This window comes from Schistocerca cancellata, chromosome 1 (assembly GCF_023864275.1).
Source record: "Schistocerca cancellata isolate TAMUIC-IGC-003103 chromosome 1, iqSchCanc2.1, whole genome shotgun sequence".
NCBI classification, from domain to species: domain Eukaryota; kingdom Metazoa; phylum Arthropoda; class Insecta; order Orthoptera; family Acrididae; genus Schistocerca; species Schistocerca cancellata.
Genome location: NC_064626.1, coordinates 378,140,600 through 378,155,577, shown reverse-complemented (window position 1 = coordinate 378,155,577; position 14,978 = coordinate 378,140,600). Strand labels below are relative to the sequence as shown.

Sequence of the window (14,978 nt, the reverse complement as noted above, 5' to 3'; positions counted from 1 at the left end):
CCAGATGATAAGAAGGAAAGAAGGAAGGTAGACAAATCAACAGCAAATTGAAATATCTTTCTGCATTTCAAAGAAAACAATCAACTTAGCTAGTCTGTAGGTGAAGCATGGAGTGTCAGTTAAATTCTTGTATATTTTTGTGGCAGATGTGGTTTCAGAATGTATATGGCAAATATGGCTTGAAAATTAAGTGTTTGGCTGACACACATACAAATTACTTATATAATGCTTACATTTATTCCAGACATACAGTGGTAGTCACATCCTTTCAACCAATGAAAAAAGCCGCAGTGTTCCCATGTAGGCTGTTATTCGATTGGTGAAAACTATTGAAAACACATTGAGGAATCGCGCATTGGTTGGTAGGCTGTATAGAAACACAAAGGAGATTCCATAGCGATTTCCAGCAAATAAGAATCAAGTAGATTTTTTCATCTACCCATTTAAATAAGAATCAAGGCATAAAGACAACTGTTTATGGTTTTATTGAAGAAATGACACTGGTTTCTGTTGTGTTCAAAAAAATTCAAAGCTTCAGTACTAATTTCTTCTATGCACCATTCAGTAAACAATGATCCTGACTCAAACCCGATATCATCATGTTTTATAACATGACAAAAGATGATGTTGGACTGTCTCGGCTTGTTCATTAAGTTGCTGAACAAGGTGATGACCTTTTCTTCACATTAGTGGATGTTGCTTATGGTGTTAGTTCACATGTATTACATCGAGTTTATCCGAAGGCAGAAGTAGCAATGAGGTTGATCTTCATGGAGACTCTAGCAAGAGATCTTATTGAAACTCGTATGAACCATAGACTTCATATTGGATGCTTGCCACAATAGTTGAGTGGCACCATAAAAGAATACTTAATATAAAAAATGATCCTCAAACACGTAAAGAATTGTTTGAAAACCATGTGTCTTTTGACCTCCTTGTCTGAAGAGGAAAACAAGATAACCATATTTTGATTTGTTAGGAATATTCTAGAAAGTTCTGCATGAAATGTGTGCATGTTGAAAGTTATTAATATGTTATCCAAGGCATCACAAGAATGTATAACTACTTTGGCAAATTTTCTCCTTTTGTAGAATTAAGGGGTGCAATAATCACTTAGTGTTGAAACAATGATAAGTAAACTCAAAGCTGATTTTGCATATGGTTTCTTGTAAGTGAAATGTGTTTTTGCGTATAGTTATGTTGCAAATCTGTGATGTTATCTTCCTCGTATTAAGTTGTGAGTGAGTGGAGAGGTAATTATGTATTATTATTTTAGTAAGACATTACTCAAAAATATACCAAAATTTTGCTGTGTTTTAGTTGTCCAAGTGTTTTAAATCCTGCATTGTTTATGGAAATTTGAATTTTTTAAAAGTATACTTCCAAGAACTGTAACAAACAGCAAGCAGTCATGAAGTTATATAATCACCATGGTTTTAGACATGAAAAATAAAAGGCCGATCTGAGAGACCCCTCCATAGTAATTGTGTTCCTGTCCGACAGACTTAGTAGTTGAGGGTTAAAATTAATGTAACAACTTTCCACTTAAGGTAAAAAACCATAAACACATTCACTAGTAATGTAGCAGCATATAATAAGTAGAAGTAACTGAGTGTAGGCTAACAGACTGTGCTCTTCGTACTTCGCGTTATGTGAACTTTCCAAAATAAGTTGGCATTCTTCATTCTGTTTCCAGTTAGTTATTTTACAGGTTCTTATCCAGACAAAATTGAAATTTACTGCAGTTGTGGACCGTTTTCATGTAAATAAATCTGTATATCTACTCACTCCAAATACAGAAAAATACATGATGATCAATATTCTAAAGCAAATTTTTAACACAGCACAATGAAACTGCTTGTACCTAGTGCTGAAGTAGAGTTTGAATATTTCTCAGAGTCCATTACAATGTTAGTGTGAATAAACAAGAAATTTGTTTCAGCATTTCAGAGTTGTATCATAGACCCCAGGTAGGCAGAACCAAAACTTGCACACTTGAAGCGAAGAAAACAAATTGAAAAAAGTTAACTGGAAATTTCTAACAATAATTTGTTTTGTAGCTACAGTCATATCATTTACCTTTATTCATGTTTTAGATTTTTTTCTGATTCATTTATCTATTACAACTGTTGGTGAATTGCCAATGAGAACTTTTGTAAGTATGCAAAATTATTTTGACTCATTATTTTTGTCTTTGTTTTGTTTTCAAGAATGCAGCAACAGAGCCATTTGGTGAACAAGCAGAAAATACAGTACGAGTGAATTATTTTGGAGTTTTGGAGACATGTAAAGCATTGTTTCCTCTGCTTCGTCCTCATGCTCGTGTTGTCAATTTGTCAAGTTCAGCTGGGCATCTTCTGAGAATCCCTGGAGAGAACCTTAGAAAAAAGTTTGTGGATCCTAACCTGACTGAAGAGCAGCTTTCAGAACTAATGAAAGAGTTTGTAGAGTGAGTAGCTATACACAGTTTACAAGTTGATATCAGTTTTTTGTACTTGGCCTGTTATTGAATTACACATGTATTTAATGAAGATTATTTGAAATAAAATGGAGGATGGGAGGATATATTAGGTTAGCCTCAGATAGGTATTAGTTACGGCGTTGTTCAGCTGTGTGACAGACCATGTACATGGAGTGTAATGATGTGCTCAGAAGTGGTGTTAGTACTAACTACCAAGATGTGGGGTGTATGTTGTTGTTGTTGTGGTCTTAAGTCCTGAGACTGGTTTTATGCAGCTCTCCATGCTACTCCATCCTGTACAAGCTTCTCCATCTCCCAGTACCTACTACAACCTACATCCTTCTGAATCTGTTTAGTGTAGTCATTTCTTGGTCTCCCTCTACGATTTTTACCCTCGTCGCTGCCTTCCAATACTAAATTGGTGATCCCTTGATGCCTCAGAATGTGTCCTACCAACCGATCCCTTCTTCTAGTCACATTGTGCCACAAACTCCTCTTCTCCCCAATCTTATTCAATACCTCCTCATCAGTTATGTGATCTACCCATCTAATCTTCAGCATTCTTCTGTAGCACCACATTTCGAAAGCTTCTATTCTCTTCTTGTCCAAACTATTTATTGTTCATGTTTCACTTCCATACATGGCTACACTCCAAAAAAATACTTTCAGAAACGACTTCCTGACACTTAAATCTATATTCAATCTTAACAAATTTCTCTTCTTCAGAAACACTTTCCTTGCCTTTGCCAGTCTAAATTTTATATCCTCTGTACTTTGACCATCATCAGTTATTGTGCTCCCCAAATAGCAAAGCTCCTTTACTACTTGAAGTGTCTCATTTCCTAATCTAATTCCCTCAGCATCACCCGACTTGATTCTACTACATTCCATTATCCTCGTTTTGCTTTTGCTGATGTTCATCTTATATCCTCCTTTCAAGACACTATCCATTCCATTCAACTGCTCTTCCAAGTCCTTCGCCGTCTCTGACAGAATTACAATGTCATCGGCGAACCTCAAAGTTTTTATTTCTTCTCCAAGGATTTTAATACCTCCTCTGAATTTTTCTTTTGTTTCCTTCACTGTTTGCTCAATATACAGATTGAATAAAATCGGGGAGAGGATACAACCCTGTCTCACTCCCTTCCCAACCACTGCTTCCCTTTCATGTCCTTCGACTCTTATAACTACCATCTGCTTTCTGTACAAATTGTAAATAGCCTTTCACTCCCTGTATTTTACCCCTGCCACCCTCAGAATTTGAAAGAGAGTATTCCAGTCAACATTGTCAAAAGCTTTCTCTAAGTCTACAAATGCTAGCAACGTAGGTTTGCCTTTCCTTAATCTAGCTTCTAAGATAAGTTGTAGGGTCAGTATTGCCTCACGTGTTCCAATATTTGTACAGAATCCAAACTGATCTTCCCTGAGGTCGGCTTCTACTAGTTTTTCCATTCGTCTGTAAAGAATTCGCGTTAGTATTTTGCAACTGCGACTTATTAAACTGATAGTTCAGTAATTTTCACATCTGTCAGCACTTCCTTTCTTTGGGATTGGAATTATTATATTCTTCTTGAAGTCTGAGAGTATTTTGCCTGTCTCATACATCTTGCTCACCAGATAGTAGAGTTTTGTCAGGACTGGCTCTCCCAAGGCTGTCAGTAGTTCTAATGGAATGTTGTCTACTCCTGGGCCTTGTTTTGACTCAGGTCATCCAGTGCTCTGTCAAACTCTTCACACAGTATCGTATCTCCCATTTCATCTTCATCTACATCCTCTTCCATTTCCGTGATATTGTCCTCGAGAACATCACCCCTGTATAGACCCACTATATACTCGTTCCACCTTTCTGCTTTCCCTTCTTTGCTTAGAACTGGGTGTCCATCTGGGCTCTTGATATTCATGCAAGTGGTTCTCTTTTCTCCAAAGGTCTCTTTAATTTTCCTGTAGGCAGTATCTATCTTGCCCCTAGTGAGATAAGCCTCTACATCCTTACATTTGTCCTCTAGCCATCCCTGCTCCGCCATTTTGCACTTCCTGTCGATCTCATTTTTGAGACGTTTGTATTCCTTTTTGCCTGCTTCACTTACTGCATTTTTGTATTTTCTCCTTTCGTCAATTAAATTCAGTATCTCTTCTGTTACCCAAGGATTTCTACTAGCCCTCATCTTTTTACCTACTTGATCCTCTGCTGCCTTCACTGTTTCATTTCTCAAAGCTACCCATTCTTCTTCTACTGTATTTCTTTCCCCCATTCCTGTCAATTGTTCCCTTATGCTCTCTCTGAAACTCTCTACAACATCTGGTTCTTTCAGTTTATCCAGGTCCTATCTCCTTAAATTCTTACCTTTTTGCAGTTTCTTCAGGTTTAATCTACAGTTCATAACCAATAGATTGTGGTCAGAGTCCACATCTGCCCCTGAAATATCTTACAATTTAAAACCTGGTTCTTAAATCTCTGTCTTACCATTATATAATCTATCTGAAACCTTCTAGTATCTCCAGGCTTCTTCCATGTATACAACCTTCTTCTATGATTCTTGAACAAAGTGTTAGCTATGATTAACTTATGCTCTGTGCAAAATTCTACCCCCCCCTCCCCAATCCATGTTCACCTACTACTTTTCCTTCTCTCCCTTTTCCTACTTCCGAATTCCAGTCACCCATGACTATTAAATTTTTGTCTCCCTTCACTATCTGAATAATTTCTTTTATCTCATCATACATTTCTTCAATTTCTTCATCATCTGCAGAGCTAGTTGGCATATAAACTTGTTCTACTGTAGTAGGCGTGGGCTTCATATCTATCTTGGCAACCATAAGGCGTTCACTGTGCTGTTTGTAGTAGCTTACCCGCACTCCCTGCCGCCGTTGGATAAGCAGCTGCCAGCAGAAAGTCGTATACTCCTAGCTCACTCATTTGTTACATAGTTTAATTCTTAATTTCTTTGCGTGTTTTTGGTACTTGCACTGTTTAATTCATAAATTTCGGGCGTATTATAGTATTTGAGGGTTGTAGCATCGCGTTTCAGTACCTGAATAGTGTAAATTCGCGTAGTCTCCTTCCGCCGCCAAGCCGTGTGTCAGCAGTGCGCAAGTAGCAGCATTACTGCATTTACTAGACAATCTTGTATTTTAATAACCGTTTAAATTTTGTGTTGATTTGTTTGTGCTCTCTGTAGATTAGTTCAGACGTTCTTTGCACAACAGTTTTTAGCATGGATAGGGACTGCAACTGCTGTGTTCGGATGCAGGCTGAGTTGGCATCCCTTTGATCCCAGCTTCAGGCAGTGCTGGCTTCGGTCACACAGCTTGAGGCTGTTGCCAATGGGCATCACTGTGGGGGTCCGGATGGGGGTTTGTCGGGGACGGCCAGCTCGTCCCATGCATCCCCCTATCGGACTACGACTGTGGCTGCCTGGGGTACTGCCCACATTGAGGCTGATCCCTCACCTGTGGTAGAGTGGGAGGTCGTCTCGAGGTGTGGCAGGGGGCGAAAGACATTCCGGAGGGCTGAACGGAAGGCCCTCTCCAGTTTGTCTGACGAAGAACCGGTTTCAGGCTCTGTCTCAGGCTGATACTGATCTTCGGCCGGACATGGCTGCTTGTCCTGTTCCAGAGGTTGCCCCTCAGTCTGCAAGATCCGGGTGGTCACAAAGGGTGGGCTTACTGGTAGTTGGGAGCTCCAACGTCAGGCACGTAATGGGGCCCCTTAGGGATATGGCAGCAAGAGAGGGAAAGAAAACCAATGTGCACTCCGTGTACATACCGGGGGGAGTCATTCCAGATGTGGAAAAGGTCCTTCCGGATGCCATGAAGGGTACAGGGTGCACCCATCTGCAGGTGATCACTCATGTCGGCACCAATGATGTGTGTCACTATGGATCGGAGGAAATCCTCTCTGGCTTCCGGCGTCTATCTGATTTGGTGAAGACTGCCAGTCTCGCTAGCGGGATGAAAGCAGAGCTCACCATCTGCAGCATCGTCGACAGGACTGACTGCAGAACTTTGGTACAGAGCCGAGTGGAGGGTCTGAATCAGAGGCTGAGACGGTTCTGCGACCGTGTGGGCTGCAGATTCCTCGACTTGCGCCATAGGGTGGTGGGGTTTCGGGTTCCGCTGGATAGGTCAGGAGTCCACTACACGCAACAAGCAGCTACACGGGTAGCAGGGGTTGTGCGGCATGGACTGGGCGGTTTTTTAGGTTAGATGGCCTCTGGCAAGTACAGAAAGGGCAACAGCCTCAAAGGGTGCGAGGCAAAGTCAGGACATGCGGGGACCAAGCAACAGTCTATTGTAATTGTAAACTGTCGAAGCTACATTGGTAAAGTACCGGAACTTCAAGCACTGATAGAAAGCACCGAAGCTGAAACCATTATAGGTACAGAAAGCTGGCTGAAGCCAGAGATAAATTCTGCCAAAATTTTCACAAAGGCACAGACGGTGTTTAGAAAGGATAGATTGCATGCAACCGGTGGTGGCGTGTTTGTCACTGTTAGTAGGAGTTTATCCTGTAGTGAAGTAGAAGTGGATAGTTCCTGTGAATTATTATGGGTGGTGGTTACACTCAACAACTGAGCTAGGTTAATAATTGGCTCCTTTTACCGACCCCCCGACTCAGCAGCATTAGTGGCAGAACAACTGAGAGAAAATTTGGAATACATTTCACATAAATTTTCTCAGCATGTTATGGTCTTAGGTGGAGATTTCAGTTTATCAGATATAGACTGGGACACTCAGATGTTTAGGACGGGTGGTAGGGACAGAGCATCAAGTGACATTATACTGAGTGCACTATCCGAAAATTACCTCGAGCAATTAAACAGAGAACCGACTTGTGGAGATAGCATCTTGGACCTACTGATAACAAACAGACCCGAACTTTTCGACTCTGTAAGTGCAGAACAGGGAATCAGTGATCATAAGGCCGTTGCAGCATCCCTGAATATGGAGTTAATAGAAACATAAAAAAAGGGAGGAAGTTTTATCTGGTTTGCAAGAGTAATAGAAGGCAGATTTCAGGCTACCTAACAGATCAAAATGAAAATTTCTGTTCTGACACTGAAAATGTTGAGTGTTTATGGAAAAAGTTTAAGGCAATCGTAAAATGCGTTTTAGACAGGTACGTGCCGAGTAAAACTGTGAGGGACGGGAAAAACCCACCGTGGTTCAACAGCAAAGTTAGGAAACTACTGCGAAAGCAAAGAGAGCTTCACTCCAAGTTTAAACGCAGCCAAAACCTCTCAGACAAACAAGCTAAACGATGTCAAAGTTAGCGTAAGGAGGGCTATGTGTGAAGCGTTCAGTGAATTCGAAAGTAAAATTCTATGTACCGACTTGACAGAAAATCCTAGGAAGTTTTGGTCTTACGTTAAATCAGTAAGTGGCTCGAAACAGCATATCCAGACACTCTGGGATGATGATGGCATTGAAACAGAGGATGACACGCGTAAAGCTGAAATACTAAACACCTTTTTCCAAAGCTGTTTCACAGAGGAAGACCGCACTGCAGTTCCTTCTCTAAATCCTCGCACAAACGAAAAAATGGCTGACATCGAAATAAGTGTCCAAGGAATAGAAAAGCAACTGGAATCACTCAGCCTCCCTTCTAACAGCCGTGTACCGCAAGTCTCTAGAGGAACGGAAGGTTCCAAATGATTGGAAAAGAGCACAGGTAGTCCCAGTCTTCAAGAAGGGTTGTCGAGCAGATGCGCAAAACTATAGACCTATATCTCTGACGTCGATGTGTTGTAGAATTTTAGAATGTGTTTTTTGCTCGAGTATCATGTCGTTTTTGGAAACTCAGAATCTACTCTGTAGGAATCAACATGGATTCCGGAAACAGCGATTGTGTGAGACCCAACTCGCTTTATTTGTTCATGAGACCCATAAAATATTAGATACAGGCTCCCAGGTAGATGCTATTTTCCTTGACTTCCGGAAGACGTTCGATACAGTTCCGCACTGTCGCCTGATAAACAAAGTAAGAGCCTACGGAATATCAGACGAGCTGTGTGGCTGGATTGAGCAGAACACAGCATGTTGTTATCAATGGAGAGACGTCTACAGACGTTAAAGTAACCTCTGGCATGCCACAGGGGAGTGTTATGGGACCATTGCTTTTCACAATATATATAAATGACCTAGTAGATAGTGTCGGAAGTTCCATGCGGCTTTTTGCGGATGATGCTGTAGTATACAGAGAAGTTGCAGCATTAGAAAATTGCAGCGAAATGCAGGAAGATCTGCAGCAGATAGGCACTTGGTGCTGGGAGTGGCAACTGACTCTTAACATAGACAAATGTGATGTATTGCGAATACATAGAAAGAAGGATTCTTTATTGTATGATTATATGATAGCGGAACAAACACTGGTAGCAGTTACTTCTGTAAAACATCTGGGAGTATGCGTGCGGAACAATTTGAAGTGGAATGATCATATAAAATTAATTGTTGGTAAGGTGGGTACCAGGTTGAGATTCATTGGTAGAGTCCTCAGAAAATGTAGTCCATCAACAAAGGAGGTGGCTTACAAAACACTCGTTCGACCTATACTTGAGTATTGCTCATCAGTGTGGGATCCGTACCAGATCGGGTTGACGGAGGGGATAGAGAAGATCCAAAGAAGAGCGGCGCGTTTCGTCACAGGGTTATTTGGTAAGTGTGATAGCATTACGGAGATGTTTAGCAAACTCAAGTGGCAGACTCTGCAAGAGAGTTGTAGCTTGCTCGCCAGGTTTTGAGAGGGTGCGTTTCTGGATGAGCTATCGAATATATTGCTTCCCCCTACTTATACCTCCTGAGAAGATCACGAATGTAAAATTAGAGAGATTCGAGCGCGCACGGAGGCTTTCAGACAGTCATTCTTCCTGCGAACCATACGCGACTGGAACAGAAAAGGGAGGTAATGACAGTGTCACGTAAAGTGCCCTCCGCCACACACCGTTGGGTGGCTTGTGGAGTATAAATGTAGATGTAGATGTAGACTCCTATTTTTTTATTCATTATTATACCTACTCCTGCATTACCCCTATTTGATTTTGTATTTATAACCCTGTATTCACCTGACCAGAAGTCTTGTTCCTCCTGCCACCGAACTTCGCTAATTCCCACTATATCTAACTTTAACCTATCCACTTCCCTTTTTAAATTTTCTAACCTACCTGCCCGATTAAGGGATCTGACATTCCACGCTCCGATCCGTAGAACGCCAGTTTTCTTTCTCCTGATAGCGATGTCCTCCTGAGTAGTCCCCACCTGGAGACCCGAATGGGGGACTATTTTACCTCTGTAATATTTTACCCAAGAGGACGCCATCATCATGTAACCATACAGTAAAGCTGCATGCCCTCGGGAAAAATTACGGCCTTAGTTTCCCCTTGCTTTCAGCCGTTCACAGTACCAGCACAGCAAGGCCGTTTTGGTTAGTGTTACAAGGCCAGATCAGTCAATCATCCAGACTGTTGCCCCTGCAACTACTGAAAAGGCTGCTGCCCCTCTTCAGGAACCACACGTTTGTCTGGCCTCTCAACAGATTACCCCTCCGTTGTGGTTGCACCTTTGGTACGGCTATCTGTATCGCTGAGACGCGCAAGCCTCCCCACCAACGGCAAAGTCCATGGTTCATGGGGTGTATATGAGAGCCCAATAATGGATAATTTCTTCAACACGTGAACTCTACTTTTGGACAATAGTTGATTAACTAAGGAAGACACACATTTAACAAGATACTGTAAGTTGCCCAGGTTACTTAAGTTTATGATATTTATTTAAAAACAGAAATACTGGTTTAGGTAATGTGAGAAACTCTGTGGATTCATATTTGAAGCCTTGAGAGGAACTTGATGTGTGTAGGAAGTTTTGCAAGTTTATATGCAGTGTATTTATTTGTTTCCACACTTCCAGTCAAAAAACTCCTTTATTGTTGCTTTACACAACTGGTTTTGAGCTTGACAGACATTTTCAAGTACAATATGTAAAATATGTATACACATAGTATCACTGTATCAGCTGTGCACCAAACATGTGACAGAATTACTGATTGTCAGTGTTTGATTAATGCCAGAGAGTGACATAATCACAAATAATTAAAACAACAGTATTTGCATATCTTATGTAAATACTTTTGGACTAAAGGAAACCAATAATGAAAACTAGAAGCATTGAGTTGTCGATAAGAACACACAAAAAGAAGGAATACTTTCTAGCTTTCGGAGTAATCTTTTTTGAGCTAGAGTAAAAAAAAACCACACACACACGCGAGCGCGCGCGCGCGCACACACACACACACACACACACACACACACACACACACATATTTTTGACAGTGCTGCATTTTGACAGGTAGACTAGGTTGTAGGGTGATGTTGGATGGAATGGACAGAGGGAGAGAGGTGGGAGGCAGGGTGGGGAATTGGGGAGGGCAACTGGCGGCTCAGAATGAGGCAGCCGGTTTGTCAGTTAGGATTGTGAGGGGGAGGGGTGATAGGTACACAGTGGGGTGCACTGTTGTTGGAACCTTTGGGGAGCAGCGCACGCTGAAGGTGATGTGGAGACATGGATTTTTAAAAGAACAGAGGAAAGGTTCACTATTGGGTGGAGGGTGTGGTGCGGGAGCAGTGGGCTACTGGATATTGAGGCCAGAACAATTACAGGAGTGAAGAATATGTTGCAAGGATAACTCCCATCTGCGTATCTCAGAGAAGCTGGTGGCGGAGGGATGGATCCAGATGACTCGGGTTGTGAAGCATTGAAATTGAGTATGTTGTGCTCAGTTGCATGTTGTGCCATCAGGTGGTCAATTTTGTTCTTGACAACAGTATGGCAGTGACCATTCATCTTTGTGGAAAGCTGGTTGGTAGCCATACCAACATAAAGAGCTGTGTAGTGTTTGCAGCTGAATTAATACTGTATACGACATCCCTGCTTTTACAGCTGACCTGGCCTCTGATGGGTTAGGATAAGCTTTTGACAGAACCAGATTAGGAAGTGCTGGGTGGGTGGATTGGACAGGTCTTGCACCTTCTCTACCACAGGGATGTGATCCATGTGGTAAGGGATCAAAGTCCTGACAAAGGTCATGGTTCAATTATTCCAGTCCAGTATTGGGTGACAGGGACAGGGGGTGGGGGGGTACTGCTTTGTAGCTGATACTTGGGGGTGGTGTGAGGATGGGGATTCATGAGAATATGGAATGGAAATCTTTTGTGGACTAGATTTTGGGGTAGTGTCTGTCTGTGAGGAGTGTGTAGTAAGGACTGCATGTGGTACTGGGATGCCTGTGACATGGAGAGGTTTCTTTGGTGTATCAAGTTTTTGAGGGATAGGCACTGGCAGAATCAGGAAAGGTGTAGGCTATTATGAAAGGAGGATTGGGTCCCAGAGATGGGGATTTCTATGGATAAACCATTGGGGAAGGGGCGGGGGGGTGGAGGTGGAATTCCATGGCTTAGGCAGCATTTAATGAATAGTATGTGGGGCTGGGCTTAGCCAGGGAAACCTAAGTTTCTGAACTGGTGCAGATAGCTGGAGCAGGGGTCCATTGGCGTAGAAATGGTGTTGAGAAATGATGCGTGAAATGGGCAAGTGAAAGCATGATTGTAGAAGGAGAACTGGATAACAGAGCATGAGTGGGAAGTGAAAAGGACAAAAGAAATTGTGCTGAGGGCAATAGGATAGTTTTGTGACATGAGGATTTTTGATCACACGTGCGTTTGACCATCAACCTGTTTATGGTCCATATTGAGCAGGGGTGTCCATTCTCTTAGCTTAAATGGGCTACGTTGGCAGAGGATCAGTATTTTTGGTCCGCACATAATAGACTTAACACTAACAATATTGCTGAAAGGGAGGAATAAAAGACGGAACGAACCAGTGATAGAATAGCTACAAGTGGTGGGAGTTTGAAATAGAAAATATTCAATTTATCATAACTTTACATAAACGGCTGTTCTTTCTTGATCATGTGATAGTTGCTCATTTCTTGGGCTGCTTTGATACTTGCTTTGGGCTGTATGTGGGCTGCTGGGTGGACACCCCTGATCTAGAAGATACTTTCCTAACCACCCAGTCCATAGTCTGTCTGATAGCTTCATGCTTTGGACTCAGGACTGAAACACCCTATCCTCATTCCTTCACAACCTCACCATCTTCTATCCCATCCTCTTCAACCAACCTCCTTAATCAGACATGCTACCTTCCTGGACATTGACCTCCACTTCTGTGATAGCTTCATCCCTCCGCATTTCACCCACTAACCACCAACAGACCTATATTTCAACAGCTGCTGTCCCTTCTATACCAAAAGATCTGGAAGCTAACGAATATATAGTTGCTGTCTTTGCTCTCAAGCTTGACACATATAACTATTTCCTGTTGTGCCATAAGATAGATTGTTCATGTGAAGAATAAATTAATTATTACACATGTGACCTTACTCTCGACTGGAAATTACTTCTTTACTTTATCATTACTTTAATATTATTTATGGTGCTCATTAATGAATATTGTTCCTTGAGACTTTTCATGTTACTGGTGGGTACTACAATAAAGTTTTCACTCACTGCTCTCCATTAAATGAGATGTATTGAAATTAAACCTGATTATATGTTTGTTTATGAGGTTTCAGCAAAAGACATGAATTTCTATCAAACTTTGCTTGATGACTTTCACAAAATTGATCTTCATATCGAAAGAGCCACTATTCTGATGTTGCTATCACAGTATCCATTCTTAATTATCGAGTTATAACATCAGTATTATATAACTTACTAGTGACATGTCCTGGCTTTGCACAGGTAGCATTAATTTCCTATGGCCGCGTTTGTGAAGCTTAGATGCACTATGATGTGTTGTTAAGACTCCTTGCTGCAATTCTTTGTTGTGGACTCTTTATGGCAGACTTCTTCGCAGTGCCATGCAAAGAATCGTGCCCACATCCAAGTTTGACTCAAGGAAAACAGAAAGATGAAAGTTGTGCCAACTGCTGCACTATTGCAAAACTTACTTTATATAAACAAAGTAAAGCTGCATTTCATGCTACACTTCACCCTATACATAAATAATTGAAAATCACAGATTTTAGACTCACTTGATTTTTCACTATGCAGGTGTTCTGAAAAAACTGCAATCAGTCGGATGTCACTTAGTGGTGAATCTCCACTTCATTGAGAGATGAATACTAGGTTAAAAGGCAAACTGAAAAAAAAGTACACATTCAAGTACTCATTCAGGAGCCCATCCTACAACCTTTCGGTTTCTAGCCAAACGGTATACCATAGAGCATCACACCAGATGCGAATTTAGTCATGCTTTCTGCTGCCTCAAGCCACTGCTGCTTTCTCGAGTTATGGCAGCTGTTTGCTAAGTGGCAGTGGCACTGTTTTCTCATCTTAACTTGAATTCATCATAATTCAGACAATTTGCTTGAAATAATTATGTTACATACAAAAGCTTTCGTCGTGAGTCAGTGCATCTGTTAGTGATCCAAATTCCTACAGCAGTTCCGGAGATTAGCCTGCACTTACAGAAGGACACGAGATGTGTGTGTGTGTGTGTGTGTGTGTGTGTGTGTGTGTGTGTGTGTGTGTGTGTGTGTGTGTTATATACACTGATGTTCAAAATTAAAGCAAGAAATGGAAATTCTGCAAGGTTGTGTTTACTTTGACACAAAACCATATAAACAGGCGATAGTAAAGTAGAAACTATGTAAAGAATACAGATCACAAACAACTGCATAATGGTAGAGAAAAATGTTGTTCTGAATTTTTTCCGAGTTGGATTTGCACACACATTCTAACAACTGGCTAATGTGTTCAGTACGGGGTGTGACCACATCTAGCTTCAATACAGGCCTACCAACAATTTGGTATGCCATGAATGATGTCATCAATCTCGTGTTGAGGAAGTAATACCTATTCTTCTTGCAGAACTGATGTCAAGTCTTGGAGAGACTGCTTATGTGATGCAACCCGTCTCCCAAGAGTGCATTCCAGACATACTCTATGAGATTCAAATTGGGAGAGGGAGGAGGCCATGTCATGCTGGCAATATCCTCTCTTTCCAAGAAAACATCAAGCACCCATACTCCATGAGGTCGAGCATTATCGCCAGTCAGTATGAAGTCTGAGCCCCCAGTACCTCGCAACAATCACACATGAGGTCCCAAGATCTCGTCACAGTACCTGCCAGCAGTTAAACCTTGCCGATTCACCCATGCAGTTTCATGCAGAGGTGTTTTTGAGTGGTCAACATAATCCCTGCTCACACCATTAGGGATTCTCCTCAGTATTGGTCTCTTTTCACAGTGTTTGGGTCTGGAAATCGTATTCTGCTGTACCTCCAAATGCGAATCTGTCGAGAATCACTTTGCAGACCAAATCAGGACTCATCTGTGAAAAGAACATTGGCCCACTGTTCGACTGTCCAGGTGGCATGTTGACGTCTCCGCTTTAGACATTCCCTTCTGTGAAGAGGCATCAGAGGTACACATACTGCAGGTATCTGACAATAAAGGCCACTC

At 41.7% G+C, this 14,978-nt stretch overlaps 1 protein-coding gene across 1 annotated transcript in view; it reads left to right on the top strand.

Moving 5' to 3' along the window:
• Positions 1–14,978, top strand: part of LOC126161478 (carbonyl reductase [NADPH] 1-like) — an 82,697-nt gene that overhangs the window by 57,592 nt on the left and 10,127 nt on the right. Inside the window, exon 4 of the mRNA XM_049917372.1 lies at positions 2,211–2,449. Within this exon, the coding sequence (XP_049773329.1) occupies positions 2,211–2,449 (239 nt within the window). The remainder of the gene's footprint in view (positions 1–2,210; positions 2,450–14,978) is intronic.